This window comes from Galendromus occidentalis, unplaced genomic scaffold, assembly GCF_000255335.2.
Source record: "Galendromus occidentalis unplaced genomic scaffold, Mocc_1.1 scf7180000077429, whole genome shotgun sequence".
Classification (NCBI taxonomy): Eukaryota; Metazoa; Arthropoda; class Arachnida; order Mesostigmata; family Phytoseiidae; genus Galendromus; species Galendromus occidentalis.
Window position 1 is genome coordinate 145461 of NW_003805417.1, and position 19112 is coordinate 164572.

The window sequence follows — 19112 nt, forward strand, 5'->3', positions numbered from 1 at the left end:
GGACTCGCCCGGATCCGTGAACCATCGCAGCATTCGCCAGGGTCTCGACGACAAGCATCGCGCGGATTCCGATCAACCTACGCTTAGTGAGAAGCCTCTGAATGCCGGAAAAGACGATTCTGCTGCTCATAAATTCCGAGGCAACAAGTTTGAGGAGGAGACAGGAGTTGCGGCTCAAGTCCTCGGGTAAACTCCCACAATGATTCGGGCGTTCGGCGGAGCAGCGTCTGACACGTGAGCACGGTGCTCCATGAACTCGAGCAAGACAGAAGCTGCCACGCGAGCTGAGAAATTGCTCGTCTCAACGAATGTGGCACCTTCGCTGTGTGTCCCGGGCTGCCGCAGCAGCAGCATATTTCTTTAGGTTACACAAGCCACGTGCTGTTCTGCGTGAGCGAACGTACGTACGTTCGTTTGTATTTGATTAGCAGCGTCCTGCGTTAGTTCAACTAATGCTCTTGAGACTTGAGAGCAACGGATGATTGGCTCCTACAGCTGTGCCTTCTTCGCTTCTCGCCTCTCAGTCAGTCAGTCAGTCGGCAGACCGACGGACGTCGGTCCGACGGGCGGGTGGGCGGTCGAATATCTCAAAGGAATACAACCTTGTTGCGAACGCAATTTGAATAAAAAACGCTGTGTGCCCGCACACAGGGACTCAAGGAAGCTGTCGAACTGTTGAAACAGTCCCTCAACTTCGATTCCCTCGACACGGAATGATCCCTCATTAGGTTTTGCGGCTTGTTGTCACCTGGAAGGAGCTTTCAGACAGAAAAGATAGAACGTGAACGAGAGACATGCCGTCGAACAAGAAACGCAATGTCGTAAAGTTCGGGATAGCCTTGAAAAGGTCTTGTTACTACCTACCTGGTTAAGCTTCGGGGCCTCACTGACTGACTCGGAGCTAGCCTGTGACATGTGGAGTGCGGGCTCCGAGGAGCGAGTTGTCAACCGATTGACGGATCTCCTGCGAGCCATAGCTTGATCCCTTCTATTGACTCGCTACTGTGATCACTACAACATCGCCAAGGTTTCCATCCGTCTCGCCTAATTCCCTCGCAACCTTGCAGCTCTCGTCTCTCCCTCCCGAAAGCCGGGAGTCAGACGGGTCGGCTGACCGATCTTGTGGGCATCAGCCGAGTCGGTGGGATATGTCGTTGGGCCGGCGGACGTCACCTTGTCCGACTCGAAGTCAGAGCTGAGAAATCGCTGCGTTGGCAATCCTATGTCGCCGACCTCCACCAAACCAATGGCGCTTACCTCTACCGTGGACTTGTCACAAGTTCGAAATCGAAGCCATCCGCTTTCCGAACAGCAACCACAACCTGCAACTCTCTCATTTCGACTCTGTTTCGAGCCCGACAATCAGGCTTGCCTCTGCCTTCCTGTTTCCCAACCAACAGAACGCCGCGAATAGAAATCCATTCGATTGGGAGAGCAGCGCTCCGCCGAGTGGGAGCTCTTCATCATGCGGCGGCTTCCCGTGTTCTCCAGACTGACTACTGAATCCGAGCGGGTATTTTCCGGCCTGCAAACTGCCGTCGCGTCGAGGAAAGTGACCGGACGACCTGTGTTGATCATGCGGTTGAATTGTCCCGCTCGGGTCGAACGCGTTGGTTGGCAACGAACAAGAAGTAATATAATCACGGCGGGCTAGCGACAAGCCGCAAAGTTCGACAGCTTGAAAATTATTGTTTATTGATTGAAGTCGACAGACGGACCATGTGCTGGAGCTCTGGGACATTCGCTCGCGATGAGGTAGATGGAGAAGCCTGCCGGGCGAAACGACAGGTAGGCGAGCTGTCGAGCAGACAGGATCGGAAGCAGGACAGCGAGGTCTTGGAACGACGGCAGAGGAAAGCACGGTGAGCTATGGATCTCGTCACGCCGAACCATCTCTAGGCCGTCGTCGTTGAGGGGGCTAGGGCTATTGTTTCTGCAGTTTTCTTCCTGGAGGCACTCGCTCCTGTGGAATGGAGGGGCGGAGGGAGAGACGACACCGAAATCAACTCAAGTCATCCAAGTTGGTCCGCCTCATTGTTGCTCCCAGCACCCAGTGAGTGAGTCCGAGCCGTCTCCCCGGAGCTTCTTTTGCTCGACGGCCGCTTCGGCGGCGGCGGCAGCGGACGCAACGGAGCTCCTAAAAGTTCCCGATGTCAAGGCAATAGATATTCTGGGGTCTCGAAACAGAGTCCTCGAATAGCCTTTGATGTTCTCTCTGGTCTCCTCGGTCGATTGAGACCCACATCCCGTTGTTGGAACCACTGTCTACAGTCAGCAATCGCCGGGCTCAGGATTAATTCGCCCAGTCGCAGGGCAAGCGGTCAACTTTGATCGGAGGCCCGAACACGACGAGAAGCGCTCCCGTTCATTGAATCGACGTTGCTCTTGAGCGAGGCGTGCTCGCGAAATTCATCAATACAGCATTCCAGATGTCGTCTTCTCTTTTTTTGGACAGAACTCACCCGAAGTCGGTGAGGCTCTTGTTGCTCCTACTGCAGCCCAAACCGAGTCGATCCGACGGTCCGCGTCGGTCGTGTCCACTGGGAAAACGCGTTTTTTTTTTCGTTTAAGGTCGGCGCCTTCCCTTTTCCGTCGGCCCGAACATTGTCGGAGACGATGTGGCAGCGATCGGATCATGCGACTGTGACAGCGAATATCTCGTAACACGCAGAGGATGTCAAGCCAACGATATTACAAGGCCCGACCGTTCGTCCGACCGGGCGGCCAACCGATCGACCGACCCAGGGAGCGGTCGGCCATTCTGTGTGCATATGTGTCGTGAAAACCGAGAGACCGTCAGGGAGACGGAGGGACCCTCGGTCAGACGGACAGGAAGAAAGTCGTTCGTGGCAAAGAGGACGCCAAGTCGAAAAGACGTCCTCGAGCGACGAAGGCCACCACCGGCCGAAACCTGCTCCACCTGCGGCTGATTCCCTCGGCTTCGTCTTTCGTGGCCGTACGGAAGAACTTAACGATGCGACAACCTGTAAACAGCAGCAGGTACAGGAGCAACAGATGCGGGATATTGTATTTGCGTGTAACACATGTTGTTTCGTCCTTAAACGAAAGTGACCTTCTGCCTCTAAGACGCATGGAAAAAATGCGAGACGTATTTCTTCCGACGTAGGCGTCGTACTTTTCGAGCGAGTGTTCGAGGCACTCTGCACTCCGAACAGTGTCTGCGTCACGAGTGAGAAATATCGGAACCTGAACCGGCTCCATGTTGCTGTAACGATTCCCCAAGGTATCGAACCCCGGGCTCACGGGTGGGATGCTCCTCGAAATTGCGGGAGGAACTTCTCTCAAGGCCGCGACGATCGCAGAGTTCTTCAACCTCAGACTTGGGCTTCGAGGTTTTCCCTCCTTAATCATGCCGAGGCTTCGCGTGCTCACACTCCGATGCCCACTCACTCGAGGAAGCGTGTGGGTTCGGAAAATACGTGGAATCTGAAAGGCGAGAAAATAGATTGTTCGCGTTACGCATTGTCTCCGAATCCATCGGCATTACCGAGTATAGTCTTCACCGCTCTCCGCGCGCGCTTAATTCTCTCGTAACCACAGGTCTGGTGAATTGGAATCCGGCTAATTGGTTCGCTCACGACCGCGTGGAAGAGGTGCTTTTGATTTTTTCACATCCCCCCCCTTTGTCCTCCGGAACTTCCTCTCCGTTCGCTCCCCGCTTCCATCGTCAGCGTCCGCAATGGCTGTCGTCGTTATTGCTGCTGCTGCTGCTGCTGCCGCCGCCGTGCGTCGTCGTCGCCATTCCCGTCGTATCGGTTCCTCTCAATCGTGGTGGTAGTGGCCCATCTGGTGTTCCATCCCACTTTGTTCTGCTCGTCGATAAAAGCCCGTTCGTCGCCGTACGACGTCGACGCTCCTAATTAGAGAAGGGCTGTCGGCGAGCTCGTCGTTCCAGTCATCTTCATCACGGTGTCCATCCCGACTGATTCCCCGTTGCTGTCTTTTCGTTTACCCACTTTAGGTCATCGGGATGAGGTCGCCTCTCGATCTTGGCATTGATGATGATCAGACCAGACAAGTGAATCCCACCCACTCACCAACTGTCGAGAGGATTTGAGCCGTGGAGTCGCTTTTCGGTCAGGATCCCTGGGTCGATGTCTCTACCGACCCATCGAACGAGCGGCCGGTAGTCAGGTGCTCACCAGATCGTATGGTGAAACGGAACTAAACATCCGATCTGGAAACTGAGCTCGGTCTCAGCGGAGAATATCTGACCATTTGTTTCGACGTCTTTCGCAACCAGACGGTTCAACTGATGGCTAAGGGAAGTGCGGCCGCCGGGACGAAGGGATGGAAGGATACCGAGGGGACTTCGAGGGAGGGGGAACGATGTCAATGCGGCTCGGGGGCGCGGTTCGCTTTCAATCGGACTACCAGCGCACGAGCGGGCGGAGTTACCGAACCAGTCTGGGTCGAGGGATTCGTAGTTCCGCTTGTCCGGCCGATTTCCAGAAAAAAACACGCCTCTCCGGGAGCCCCTGTCCAGCTCACCCTCGACGAATCCTGTCCCGAACGGCCCGTTTATCGCTGAGTGGGATCGAACAAACAATGTGCGAGAAGTCAAGTGGGCTCAATGAATCGTTGGCCATCGCCCTCGGATTCGGTCAATTAATTTCAGCGATGAGCAAACAGATGGAGGACACGGTGATTCTGTGTGACGTGTTCGAGTGTCGCCCCGCAATCCCCTCGGTAATCGAGAGTTCTGACACTACCCGGCCCCCGCACCATTCTCGGATTTGGATCGATGGTCGATGCAGGTATGCGCGGTGGGGCTTCGACCTGCAGAAAGAAGCGATCTGCGAAGGAGAAACGAAAATCTGAGACGGAGGGAGACTTCTCAAGTCCGAGATTCGGTGTTTGCGGTAGGCTCGGCAAGTTCGTCAGGAAGTCAAACGACGATCGTCCACTAGAGCGCGGAGTCGGCAACACAGACTCACCCTGCCCTTAGATGTAGTATATCACTTGGTCTAAAGGGAGCAATAGAGTCTACCGCTGTTGGATTGCCAACGCGCGGCGAACGTACTGGGCCACTGGCGCGAAACAGGGGCACCCTGCGGAGGATCTCGGCAAGCTCCTGTTGCAGCGGACCTTTGGTCTTCGCAGCGGATGTGCCGATCAAGAAGATTATTCGCTCCGCGCCCCCCCTCAATTTGCCTCCCATCTCGTCCACCTGGAGCTGCCGGCCACCTATTCGGCTCCTCGAGGGTGCCGTAGCGGTCGCTCTCGTTTGGATTCTTTCCGTAACTCTTAATGAACCACTCCCGTAAGAGGCTATGCAGGAGGTCAGCCGGCTCGTGGAACTGGCCAACTGAAGCTCGAGGATCCCCCTCGCGTGGATTTAGCACAGCTCGTTTGATCAGAGTCATGTGAGCCGGAAAAGGGGAAGAAGCATCTTAATACCGGATCGGAGAGAACTAAATCTTGAAAACGACTCCATGGATCGCGGAGGCCTCGGCCGGAGGGCGGTGGCGGCGCGGGTCGACTGGCTAGCGACTCGAGTCCTCTCCCGATTCCATGAAAGACCGACACCGAGCCTCGCTCTGGATTCTTTCGAGAGGAGTGAGGAATGCACCTCCCGCATAGAACAACCGTCGAATGATGAACTTGAACGGGAAAGAGGAAACACTCGGGAACGGTCGAGAAATACGCAGCATGGGTGGGGTGACGTGAGAGACTCCTTTCGTGGTACACCTATTTTCGCGAGAGTCTCGACACTGCGGCTCGTGCAATCAACGGAGCAGTTCGGCGCTAAACGCTCTGTCGCGGACGACGGCAGGGGACGGGAGGAAGATGATGAGCAGGTGGAGACAGGGAAACACGTTGTTGACGGAGAGAGGGGGAGGGGAAAGGGTGGTGGCAGGACGAGAACGTGGAAGAACGCCGGGCACAACTCTTAGCTATCTCAAGTGAACTGCCGGAGGCGTAACACATCTCGTCCGCGTGGCCGCAGTCGTCTTTTTCATTCTTCTTCTCGCCCCACTGCACGGCCAATAGCGGCCGTGACGGCGACAGCAGCGGGAAGCGCGTTCGGAGGCGCGCGCGAGCACGCTGTCTCTCAGGCATAGATGCTGCGCAGCGGTGAAGTGTGCACCGTCCAACCGACCGAGCGACTGATTCACGACGAGCGCCAGCCGAGCAGCTGCAGCGACGGCGCCCGGGGCTCGAACACAGAGAAGGAGGTCATCCTGCGCAAGTTGGCGACGCGGCTTTGTCTACGTACCTTGTAGGCATATACGAGCTGCTTTTGCCAGGTGCTGCCGACGCCGCTGCTGCTTTGCGCTTGGCTGATTGATTGTCGAACCTGTTGACTCTTTAGCGACAGCCACGGAGGCATCACCGACGACGACGCTCCTTCCTCTGGCTTGTCTCCCCGGATGGCTGCGTACATGCGTCAATGCCAGAGTTCTGCCCATGTCTGCCCTAGAGCAAGCCCTCCGTCCGAACCCCGTCCCGGCGAAATGGGGTTGGTGGCAACGGCGCGGCGTCATTGCCTTTCAGAGCAGAAAGAACGAAACGAGCTCCACTCTCAACGACCGGTAGCCAGGACCGGTGTAAATGATGATGAATAGACCGAGCGAGGCCCCTCTCGCTTCTGCAAACAGCGTATGCTACGACTACATCATACATGATGATCATGATCCCGATGATCAGCGAACGGATGTGGGTCGAGGAGATGTCATCGGGGAACCGAGAGACGACGGCGCGCAAGCTGTAGATGGACGACGAACTCAGACTAGGGATCCGATGACGAATATGCGGAGATCACGACGTCGGCGTACCCACCACACCATCTGCGCTGAGAGAAATGGAGCGGGCAAACATGCCACGGCCGGCCGCGTCAAGATTCACGAAGATTAACTCCCGAGTAGGTAATCCGAGGGAAAATACCTAGCACGGATTCCTCCGTGAGAAAGTAAGTCGCAAGGACTTTGCCCCAACAACGGCAGTCGCAGCATCGACGACAGCGTCGCCGTCGCGGGGACACATGACACCCGGCCGAGGCACACAGATGTCGGAGAGACAGGAGATCAAAATTGGAGACACAGTGAAGAAATCTTCTCTCCGGAAAAAGGAATAACAGATGAGCAGCTGATGTTACGTTGAAAACAACTCTGATGATGATGAGACAAAAGGAAAAACCATGCAGTATCATTGAAGAGCTGTTCGAGTAGCAGATGACGCTGCAGGTGTTCGCCGCTGGGTGAGCGAAGTGTACGGCGAGGGAGTCAAGCTCAGTTTCAGATGAAGGATTTCAATTGACAGATACGTATGTCGGTTTTTTCGGCTTTCCGATGAGGTTTCGGCGGCGGCGTTTCGGAGAATCTTATCAGCTATCGCTCTTTTTCCCCGAGTCAGCTGCGGTTTATAGTCGATAGAAGGTGGGAGGCGCGCAATGTACCTCTTCCTGACGGGTAGACACGAGACGCGCTCCTTGTCAAAGCTTATTCCTTCTGTTTTTTTCTGCACGGAGCATGAAACTCTTGCGGGACGGCACGGGAAGAGGATTCTCAGATCAAAGAAACACTCCCGCGACTCGAGCACTGGAGTCGGTTCTCAGTCGAACGAGGGTATGTCGGTTGCTATGAAACCTAAATAGCTTTCTTGCGGCACGGTTCCGTTTGCGGTCGCTCGTCCTCGACCTGCGGAGATTTCCTACAGTGGGGGGGACGAATTCCAGGCTTGTGTCCTGGGTGTTTCCGAGAAGCGCTTGCACAAGCGATATCGACGAAACTGGTTCCCGTGACAGCGAGGCTCGAGCTCTAGGAACGGAACGATATTCATTTCCAGTCCTCCGATGAACTCCCAATCGCGCAGCATATGCTAGAACATGATGTACGCTGCATGGCTGGCTCTGAGATTCGGGGTACCTAAGGGTCACCTCCCGCCGACAGACCAAACATTGTCGGAGTTGCTGTCTGCACTGTGGTTATGGGAATAGATACGCGGATCCGTCGCTTCATTGATTGGCACAAACCTTCGGAGGGGAAATAGGGAAGCCCTTCTCGGCATTTTCGCTGACCTTCACTCCGTTGAGGATGAGCGCTAACAACACCTGCAATAAGAGCACTCTGGACGAGATCCACCGATAAGCGAGTCTACCGTCGAGTCGAAGATGCTGCGATATGGAGTACACGCCGAGAGCTACCGCAAGCGAACGATGTGCTGACCTCATCCTGGGATTCGTTCGCCCCTCTCAGCTTGACTGATCTCTAACTCTTGCGTCCTGTAACATAGACTGTTTTTCTCTTATCTGTCTCATCGAGTCGCTCGGTCCAACTTCGACCCTTGCTATTTGTATCGGTCGATGCGTTGTGGCTTATCATAGCGTGGACCGATTGTCATGGATATCTGTTGCTCGAATAGGTACTCTAACTCCGGATGCTCGGTCTGCGTTTATTCGTAAGAACGAGCTGTGGGGCATGGTCGTATTCGGAGGGAGCGTGAACACTAGCTAGTGGATCTAGAGATGCTTCTTCCGATCTTCTCATCAACGTTGACTCGAATCGAGAACCAGTAATATCAGAACGATGTCCACGAGGAGGAAAATGCGATCGTAACTACCCGTTGTAGAGCTTGGGCGTGCGAAACGCGGAAGGGAAGAATCAATTCAAGGGGTGAAAAAACAAGCTCATGGGGCTGAGCCAATCTCTCATTGCAAGCTCAGTCGAGTAAAACGTCATGCCACTATCACGGATGTGTCCGAAGCATGGCCGGCGACCCGCCCGAGATAACGCCCTCAATTGGGTTCCATTGTCTCTGAGCAGCGTCTCGATGGCGTTGCGTTGGTGGACGGCCGCCGTCGACGGCGGCTGCAGAGGACTTCCGATTGAGGGAATCCACAAACAATATGGTCCGCGGGGGTCTGAGGGTTTTGGCCATGTACGGCTAGCAGAAACTGGTAGAACGGGCTGACTGAGGGCGAGAGAGTTTTTTGTGATAGTTGTTGCTTGTAACCCTTTTTATTCTGGAACCGAGCGAGCAAGGCAAGCCGTCGACCGTCCGTTCGAAGAACATCGGAACGTCTCGAGGGGCTTTGGAAAAACAGCGACGACGGTGATGGCGGGCGCGTGGATGGGGGCGTGTTGGTGGCAACAGCAGCAGATGAGTCGGACCCAGGCAAGCTCGTCGAGAGTTCCCGCAAGACTTCGGCAGACTTTGAGGGATTGCTCGAAATCAATGCGATGGCTTGCCAACAACAAAAGAGTTACACCGACGTGGGGAGCAGTGCCTCAAAACAGGAATGGGCATGGGGATTTTCCTGGGACGGGGGTTGCATCGGGAGACGGAAGCTCGAAGCGACGCCTCGGAGGCGCAGGAAGGATGGAGCAGTCGGGAAAGAGAAAAAACGCGCACTAACACGACTGCGACTGGAAGCGCTAGTCATGCAGCTAACCGGAGAGAGTTTGAGGAAGATGTACAAAAGACAGCAGCGGGAACTCCGAAGGGTTGCGCTGAGGGCGCAATTAGAGGGCGCCGTGGACAGCAATCGTATTACTGACGCTGCGCACAGATGTGACGACAAGATCGGCCGGCGGGCGGGCGAGGAATTCGTCGATCGAGGCTGTATGGAATTAAGTTATGACCGTCCTCACCGGTCGCGGTATTTTTTTGTATTACGCGATACGAATTTCGTTTCGGGAAGATGTCCGACAGCGGTTGACGATGGCGTCTCACTTCTGGATCGACCGTCGCGGGAAAGCTCCTGATAGAGCGTGACTCGGAGCGAATTCCATGGATTCGATTGTCGGAGACAGAACAGCTCGTGCTGATAACGTGTGTTACGGTCCTCCTCGAAAGAGACGGAGGTTTTCCATGGCTGCGATCAAATGAACGATAACGAACAATGGAAGTCGGAGGAATAATAAACGCTACTGCGAACGGACAAGTCGTCTCCGACGGAACGACAGCGGACGGAGGAAGCTTAAGGATGCTCGGACAGGGGATGAACAAGAAAAAAATAGCGTCCCCCGAAAGACTGCTGCTTGTAGCGGACAAAGAGAAGAAAACGAGCACAAGACGTTTGTCGTCAACGACGACTCGGCCAAAGACAAGCAAAGGATGGAGCGGCCGCCGGCTTGACTGACGGCCGAAGCGATGGGACGAGTGAGTCGCGGAGGACAAGCGGTCATGGCTGGGAGGGGACGGCGATGAAAGCAGATAGAGAGAATTAGAAGGACGCAAAGAGAAGCTGCGCCGCGCAACAGTCGCATGAGCCTTAGGAAGTCGCTGGAGTAAGTAGATGGGCAGTCCTCGTGGCGGGCTTGATTAAAATGGAATAAAGCAACGTAGACCAGAGAAGAGGCCAGATATCGGGAGCAAATCGGCGAGATGCGTGAGTGATGGTCGCCTTCAGTCTCTCGCGCAAGACTGTTACGGCTGCCGGCGAACATGCAGATCCGAGTTCCTATCCGCCCTCGTGAACGCGCTCTCCGCATCCGCTCACCGAGATTTACCCTTCTCCAAATGGAGTCTGAGGCAATATTTGAGGAATCAGATCGGAGGGCCGGACCCAGAGACATTGAGGAAGGAAGTATCCGCCTTTGTAACTGCCGACAAGGTTGCATGCTCTCTCGAATGCTTAAGGATGGGAAGAGGCTCTCACCACACTCCGTGGTCGAGAATTCGGTGACGGGGAGGGTTCCGGGACGATCGGGGAGCACCACGCCTGCGATGAGTTCCGTGAGGAGAGACATTTGATCTTCGAGAGCGAGCTAGGAACAGGGGGTATTCGACTCTATGTATACGGTTGCGAAATCATCATCATCATCGTGAAATCGTGTCCTGAGGAAAGAATACGCTTTCACCGTCACGGCTATCGCGGAAAGGATTTCTCGCCTCGCCGCGAAGTCAGCGTCGAATCTGGATAGTCGCAACACAATCGAGGCATTCCTTTGCATGACGAATATGTTTATTTGTACTTTTCATAATTTCAGAATGTTTGCACGACGAAATGCTCGCGCTGTGGTACGCTCTTCGATCCCGTTGTTGTTGGGATTCCATTCCAGAAAGAGGATCACTGTGCATGGAATAGGAAAATGACTTGTGCGGCGGCACAATACAATCGCCGCATAGCGTCGTTTTCCGTCGTGCTACGCTGTGAGGTACGGATGCCTCCGAATACGTAGAGAAGAAAGGCCGCTTGGTCTCGGCGAGCGTGCTTGGTTCCGACGCAACGTTACAGCCGCAGACAGCTATCCAGTCGACATTGCTCACATGTATGTAGAAGTGTCGAGAGGGAGCCAGCGGGCGAGCGGCGGGCGGGCGGACGGGACCCGGACGGACGGCAGCGTCGCACGGCATGGATGTCACGTGCGACGTCGCTCGAACGTTGAGAACTCGACAGCAACGGGTACGGCGACACCGTCATTGAGAGGCTATGAACCCCGCTCTACTCGACGAGAATGCAGCCCGAGAGGGAGCCGGGGAACGCACGCGACTCAGAAAAACTCGCCAAGAGAGTGAGCGAACGCAGGTCGAGAGGGATTCGGGCAGGGGTCGATAGATGATGGAGGCGGAAAGATGACGAGATTCGACATTGCGGTAAAGACGTGACGGTGGACGCGACTATCCGTCCTTCAGCGGGTCGAGAACCTGCAAGTCCGCCCATTGCAACGACAGGCAGGTCGCTTGGTGTTTCTTCACTGACTGGCGGTGATTTATAAAGGTAGCTGTACGGAGAGCTGCCGGTAAGAGGTAGGTCGTCGAGATGGGGATGCCGCGATGTCTAGTCAATATTATTGATTATCTTCATTGAGTCGCTCTTACGGTGCCAACCACGCAGACGGGTGAGGGGGGCAAGCCGTCGGTCCTGCCATTCCGCGGCGGGTCTTGTCGGTCATAATAACGTGAGCGAGACAAGAATTTTTTTCTGTCAGAACACTGGAGCAATCAACAAACGAAATGAGTCCGGTAGCAATTACTTATCGCTTTCTGCTTCTAATCATCCACAAGCGACATCCACGGAAGGTTCGAGTGTAGCTGTTCTCTTCCACAGAGGCCAACACAGAGCCGTGCGCGGAAAAAATCACCTGTGAAATCTCTCACCGGAGGGGGAGCATAAGGATCCCGTTTGCACTCAGAAAACTTGTTCGAGTGGATTATCAGAAGAGAAAGGGAGGAATTATCGGCAAGGGAGGAGCAATCGAATAAGCGAGGTCGGCGGACCCAGTCGAAGAAGCGAGAATTCGACGACCTCCAGACCACGTGGAGTTCCCGTCTGGACTTATCAGCAACAGGGTCTCCCGATTCCACAATTCGCGGGGAAGCTGTTGTAATTCTCACGACCAGCGAGATATTCCCCCGCTCGGCCTGCGTCCAACGCACCGAATTATTAGACTGATGGAATCGAATGGAAAATGTACGCGACTCGATCTGGCGGCCTCGCTGCGAGATCCATGCTCCATGCGGCTGCGATTGTACTCTTGTTCAGAGGGCCAGACCAGGTATCGCATCTGGAGGGCAGAGACTGAGAAGACGGAGGGAGATAAAGTCAGGTTAACGAGAGGGGAGCGTGACCTTCAGATCTCCAGAGTTTTAGTTTACTCGCCATGAGAGCAGTACCGGCCGCTGAACTCTTCGCCTCTTCTTGGCTTTCGGGCCGTGTTCGGCGTAGTTGTCGTCGGCCGGCGAGCGAGCGAGATAACTCCCTTGGGCCCCGAAGCTTCTTGAGGAACTGGCTGTGCCGACACGCTTGACCGTCTGAGACAAAGAAAAAGGTGGAAAAGCCCAGTATCTTCAGAGTATTTTTTTCTTCAAGTTCCGCGGTCCCTCATCTACTTTCGCCCAGCTCAGTCTAAGGCAGGGGAAGTAGGTTCCCCACAACATGGTCGGAAGACGGCATGGAACGATACCCGTGGCTGCCGGGTCGAAGTGGACTGGCGGGATCCCGTGAGGGTTGAAGAATCGAGAGTGCGGCCGAAGAGAAATTGACCCTAAATCGAAGGGAAAAGAAGGTGGCTGCCGAGCTAATTTTTCCAGCGGGTTCGCGAACGTTTGCTCAACATCTGCTTCTCCTCCCTCGTTGTCATTCTTCCGCCACCCCTCTGCTCTTTCCCACTGTCGTCCGGCTGCCATCGCTGACCACCGTCGGCGGCTGACGCTCTTCTGCCGCAAAATAAATATATTTCATTTTAAGCCATCCACTGAACAGATTTGATTTATGATTCCTTTTTGCCAAACACTCGCCATATCCCGGAGGACGGGCGTGCGGCCGGTTTGTGGCCGAGCAGGGAGGACGACCGTTGGGTCGAGCACGGCCTCAGGCAGGCACCTCACCGCCTTTTACCCTCCCTCCCCAAATGATAAGTGAATAGCAGATAAGAGCCTTCAAAAAACGATAATTATTTTCAAATCTCTTCGTCCTTTCCCATCTGTGTGCGGGTGTGAGTGCTCCTGCCGCCCGCCCAACTGTCGTTCTTTTTGCGAGTGCGCCTGTGCGACTGTCGAGAGGTAAAGAACTATTACAGGGCGGGGGAGCGTTTGATTTTCGAACGACGCGTACCTAGCTCCGAGATCACCTATGGCCCCCGCGTTTTGATGATTTCTTGATTCTTCAGTTACAACGGAGCGAAAATTTTCCGCCGTGAGGTGGAACCCTACCTGATCGAAAACCATAAAAACTTATCTGTCTTTTTTTCCTTGCAGATTATCTGGCGAGCATCCTTCCTCGGGTCCCTGTTCGGGATGGCGCTCCTGACAGTTTGCTTCGGACCAAAGTTTCTGACGGGAATCGGACTCTACGGGATGATTCTCTCGTTTTTCCACTTTTCCGAGTACATTGTCACTGCCTACATAAATCCAAGGTGAGCGAAAGTCGATTCCGGAAGAAATCCGGAAACGATATCGCTGGCCGGCTGCTAATGGGCCTAGATTAGTGCAGCTCGCAAGGGTACTTTGCATCGTCGGAATCATCGTTCGATATCGGACAACTCCGCATATGCGGACGATATAGCGTGCAAGCGGCAAACATGCAGCCTGCGTCTCCTCATCGGGCTCCAGGCATCACGATTGGGATTACTAAGCTCTCGAGGAAATTGGACGACGCGAGGCGAGAGGAGTTCACTGTCGTGAAAGAAAAAGTCACAGGCATCGTCACCCCGAAAATTTCGGGGACAAGAGCACAAATTGCCCTGATCGGGAATGCGCTCGGCGATATTTTTTCCTTTGAGTGCATCGCATTAATAGACCTCGCTCGGTATTTCATGCACTTTCCAAGGCGAAGGAGCGGCTCTCCTGAGTGAGAGTCCAATATCACTTAGGAGCGCGGCGCCCAGAGGTATCTTTCAGACGGGCTCTCTTCTTCTACGAACGGAACTCCACGCGGGAACCTCCCTGTCCTGATTGTGGCCCCTGAGTGAGTATTCAGCGAGCAACGCGTGGTGGGAGTCGTTCGATTCAGGCCTTTCTCCAGACTCGCTGCTCCCCTCCTCCACTCCGAGCGCTGGACGGACACCGAGTGGGAGCGCTGCTCGCTCGACAGTGATGACCAATGACATCAACAACGTCGCAAGGATTTTTTCCGGTGCGAAGACTCCTCGAAATATCGGACGGAGGGGCCATTGTCCGGACAAGCGCTGAGAGGAGCAACACCACAGTGTTGTCCTTCACGAGGAACGCGACGGCGGACTCAGCGGAAGCAGACGCCATTCAATCAATGAAGGCCCTGTCCAAGCCCTATTTCCAATACGACGCAATGTTCGAGATGAGGTGTCTCGTCGACACGATGGCCACCGCAACAACACCAATGTTGTTCGACGGTGACTCCGATACTCCGCTCCCCGCAGAGAAAGCGGTTCTCGGATACACCTGCGCGGAACCCCCCGCTGCCGACTGACCGACCGTCCAGAGCCGACCAGGCGACAAGACCGACAATGCTCGCCTGAACAGATTCGCTGAGGGTTCGCGGCGTTGCTAGACCGACGTTGAATTTCCCCCCGCGAAGTTCCACAAGCTCTTCTCCCTCCCCGGACGCCAGTCGGGGCTCAGTCTTTCCAGTCGGGCTGTGTGACATTCCGAGCAAGCCGGGGGGTTCGCGGAAATTGTGGGAGAGGCTGACGAGGAACTGGTTGCGCCCCTTGCGCTGGCGAAGGAAAATTGCTTGAAATTCAACGAGGAAAAAAACCGACGAATTCAACGTCTTCTTTTCCGAGAAACTGGCTGACGGCTGTCTCGAGTCGGATTGAGAGCGGCAGCCTAGTAGGTTTGCTCCTGTTGGATTGCCCTTTTACCCTGGGCCCCTTATTCGTTCGTTCTTTGCAAACGCGTTTGCTCCACCTGCGTGCCCCTCCTTGAATATCCAGAGCGGCAGCGATGTCGCTCCCCCGCTGTCCCCTATTGCTCCCTCTCCCTCTAGACCGACTGCGTACAGCCGCCGCTGACGCCGCCGTCTGGCTGGAGACGCGGAGTGCGGCGACGGAGCCTTTAAATCCTCTTCGATTTAAAAGCGTTGCAGAAGCTAGCAGTCAGTCAGTCAGTCTCCTCGCAGGAGGCAGAGAAAAAAACATATAGAGCAACTTGAAGGTCCATATGTCAGAGTGCTCTCTTTACTGCCGAGGAGGAGTCTCGTCTGGTATTCCCAACAGTGATGCTCAATCCCCACTCCTCTTCTCCTGGAAGCGGCAATGCTGTAACCAGAAGGGAATTCTGGACTAGGATGCCCACAATCATGACGAGCATTCACTTACCTGGATTTCAACAGCAACATCCATCGCTCATTTAATAATGCGATATACATATATGTATGTTTGTATGTTGATGCGGGGAGTTATGGGCTCAAGGATTTCGGGCGGAGATTTGTCACTCTGGGTGCTCGGGGAATACGAGTTCGATGGAAGTTATCGCCCTCCTCCGTGGTCATTGTGCTCCGTCAGTCTTTTCGACTGAATTCGCAGGAAATCCGAAACAAATCACTCGGAATCGAGATCGGACACGTTTTTCAACCAGATTGGAGGCTCGATCGCGGATTAAGGATCGCCAGGACCGAAACGATAGAGCACGTTCGAGACGCAAGAAAAGCTCATAATCTGGGCCGCTAAGCCTGATTATCTTCTTCGTTCACCCCTGCCCACCCCCGCCCCCTTTCGCGCTCTCCTGGAAGTTCCTCCAAGGACTCCAGCTACACCTGGATGACCGATGTCCGTCGGAATGTCGCATTCGTATTTTACAGTCCAATCACTCTGGTATTTTTCTTCTCTTTCAGATTTTTGAATCTGGATTCCTTCTTGCTGAATCACTCGAAAGAGTACCACATTGCCATGCTGGCGAGTTGGCTTGAGTTCGCAGTCGAATGTTATTTCTATCCAGGTAAGATTTCGGCTTCCACGCAATCGCCGTAGGTGAGCAGTATGAGGTCGCATGCCGATGCGAGCGACTTCGTAGTTTTGTTCGAGCGTTCGGTGGGAACGAGCCGTATCTGGAGCGAGGAACTGTTCCAGTTGACCTGACCGTTGTTTTTCTTTTGCGTCCTCTCTTTCCGCAGATATGAAACAGCCAGGCCTCATCGCCTACACCGGCTTGGGTTTGTGCTGCTCCGGCGAATTGCTTCGCAAATGCGCCATGCTAACCGCCGGCTCGAATTTCCATCATTTGGTGCGAGTGAAGCGCGAGGAAGATCACAAACTCGTTACCACCGGCGTCTACTCGGTGTGTCGCCATCCGAGCTATGCTGGTTGGTTCCTGTGGAGCGTCGGCACTCAGGTATCTATCTATTCGATTCGTTCCTATTTACGTACATTCGATCCGGAAAATTATGCAGCTTGTGATGAGCGAGCGATCGGGGCCCCAGCTTCCATGGAGTCATGGAAGCAAAGAGAAGCAGTGGGTTGGAGTGAAAGGCAGAAAGTCGACAGCGTACGGAGTACCAACAGGTCGAGTGAGGCCCGCCATTCACGATTCGATGTCATTTACGCCCCACTTGATGATGTCGATAATGATGATATAGCGAACGTGCGTTGAATTCCAAAACGAGTTTCGCCTATCTTGCACTGCGCTGATGCTTCAGGGACGGCTGCCTGACAGGAAAGTGGGTTGTCGGTCAGTGGACTGGCGGATCGTACGCCGCTGGGCGGCTACGAATGTGTGCGTAACAATGACGACAGCTGAATTTCGCTCCGAATTGTTCGGCGGCGGCGGCTCGGAAAGATCCGATCGCGGAGTTTCGAACGGCTGTCTTTTCCGTCGACATCCTCCTCTCTCCATCTTCTTCACATCATTATTTCGAGATGTTTTGCAGCTTCGCTTCTCATCCGGCCAATAATGGGTACTTTCCAAAAGCGGTCCCAACGGAATCGCTGAATTCAAACTCGATCCCGAAAAGAGACGGGCCCCTAACTTACTAGACATGAATTCCGCAGTTTTTATCCCGAGGTTTTATGATGCAAGCGTCGAGTGAACTCGTGAGTTCCTCGCCCTTGGTTTCGCTAAATGCGTTCCGCATTACTCCTGGTGGAGGGGGTTGGCGAGTCGGCTGCTCGAGAGACTCGCTCCCGACCCGATCAGCCCGGGGAGCGAGCAGCCATGAGCAAATCGTGTAATTCCTTCCGTTAGATCCGAACATGTCGAGAGTTCCGGTACGGAATACGTTGGAGGGACATCGATGAGGGGAAGAGAGTGCGTGGGAAGCAGGCCGGCAGAAACAATGTGTCGGTCGAGTGGACGAGCGGGTTGGTCGAAGACAGTTAGCTTGAAACGACAACAAGGGTCACAGAGATAGAGGCGTACTGCTTCCGTCCCTCCGGTTTTTCCAATTGCCCCGCCTGTTTGCGTCGACGGGAGGGCGAACGGAAGCCGACGTCCTCGCAGGGATGTACTGCTGCTTCTACTACTACTACTGCTAATAAATAGAAAGCCCGCCCGTCCGCTCGCCCGCCAGCCCGGGCGCCCGTCCGTCCGACCACTCGTTCGCCTGCCCGCCGTCTGTCTCTTGCAAGTATGAGAGCTTGTTGTCAAGAAGAGGAGAAGCTTCTCCATCACCGGCCGGCGCAGCGACTACTGGCCGCTTCGAGTCGTATCCCTTCAACAAAAGACAGTGGGAATCCTTAGCCTTCCTTCAGAGTCGTCTCTTCTACAAAAGGAAACCCTCCAACTCCGTCCCCCACGCTTTCTATCCCTCGCTCAGGCGTTCCTTCAGGTTACTACCGGTGCATATGAATACATCCGTGTCGGCCAGTCCGCCGGCGGAGTAACATCTTCACAGGTCGATCATTTTCTCTTTCTTCCGTCGGAACGAGTTGCGATTGATCGACGACGGAGTCGGAATTGAGCGATTCCAGGCCTCAGGAGATCGTTTCGAGTCGCCGCAGAAAGTCGGACTGGGGCTTCTACGCTCTCACGATAATTCCATCGCCGCGCCAGACCGTTCGTTAAGGATTTTTCCTGAAGAGCAGGGACGAACGATCTCACGGACATCCCCTTGAAGGAAACGATCCCTAGTAGAATTATTGCATGTCTTGGAGAGAACGGAGAGTTCGTCCGATCCGATCGATAACATTCGCCTTTCTCTGTTTCAGTTGCTCCTGAACAATCTTTTTTGCACCGTAGCGTACACCATGGTGACGTGGGTGTTTTTCCGCGAGCGAGTGGAGGACGAGGAGATAACGCTCCTAGAATTTTTCGGGAGTGAATACGCCGATTATCAGAAACGCGTCGTTACGGGACTGCCTTTCATTCGAGGATTCAAAGCGGACTTATGATTGAAGGACGAGGAGGATTCGCTACGGTAAGAGCTGCACGCGGCAAGCAATCCCCTCCGGAGCTGATTGCGCGGAGTCCATCCCGGGTCCACGAGGACACCGAGGGCGGGAGTGTTATTCAAGCGAATTGATTCTCTCTTCGTTCGAAAATCAACCGTCTGGAATATCGAATGTTCTTCGAGTTCTCGCTGTCAGTCAAAAATCGTGGGGTATCGCCTTTTTCCCGGCGCCACCTCAGTCGGCACCTTGTTCCCTCTATATCGGCGCTTCTGCGATGCGCAGCACTTCAAGGAGTCGACTGCATAATTGATCCGCCAGATTCGCCTCGATATCGTCCGCCGCTCACAGAGCCCACAGTCAATTACCGATCCCCTGACGCATATAACCCCTCCGGATTAAGCC

The 19112-nt window shown here is 54.5% G+C and overlaps 1 protein-coding gene across 1 annotated transcript in view; it reads left to right on the forward strand.

Moving 5' to 3' along the window:
* Icmt (isoprenylcysteine carboxylmethyltransferase ste14) overlaps nucleotides 1-18899 on the forward strand; it is a 59263-nt gene extending 40364 nt beyond the window's left edge. The window contains exons 2-5 of the mRNA XM_003742683.2: nucleotides 13666-13823; nucleotides 16220-16323; nucleotides 16499-16716; nucleotides 18528-18899. Of these exons, the coding sequence (XP_003742731.2) occupies nucleotides 13666-13823; nucleotides 16220-16323; nucleotides 16499-16716; nucleotides 18528-18710 (663 nt within the window). The 3' untranslated portion in view covers nucleotides 18711-18899. The remainder of the gene's footprint in view (nucleotides 1-13665; nucleotides 13824-16219; nucleotides 16324-16498; nucleotides 16717-18527) is intronic.
* Nucleotides 18900-19112: the final 213 nt, after the last annotated feature.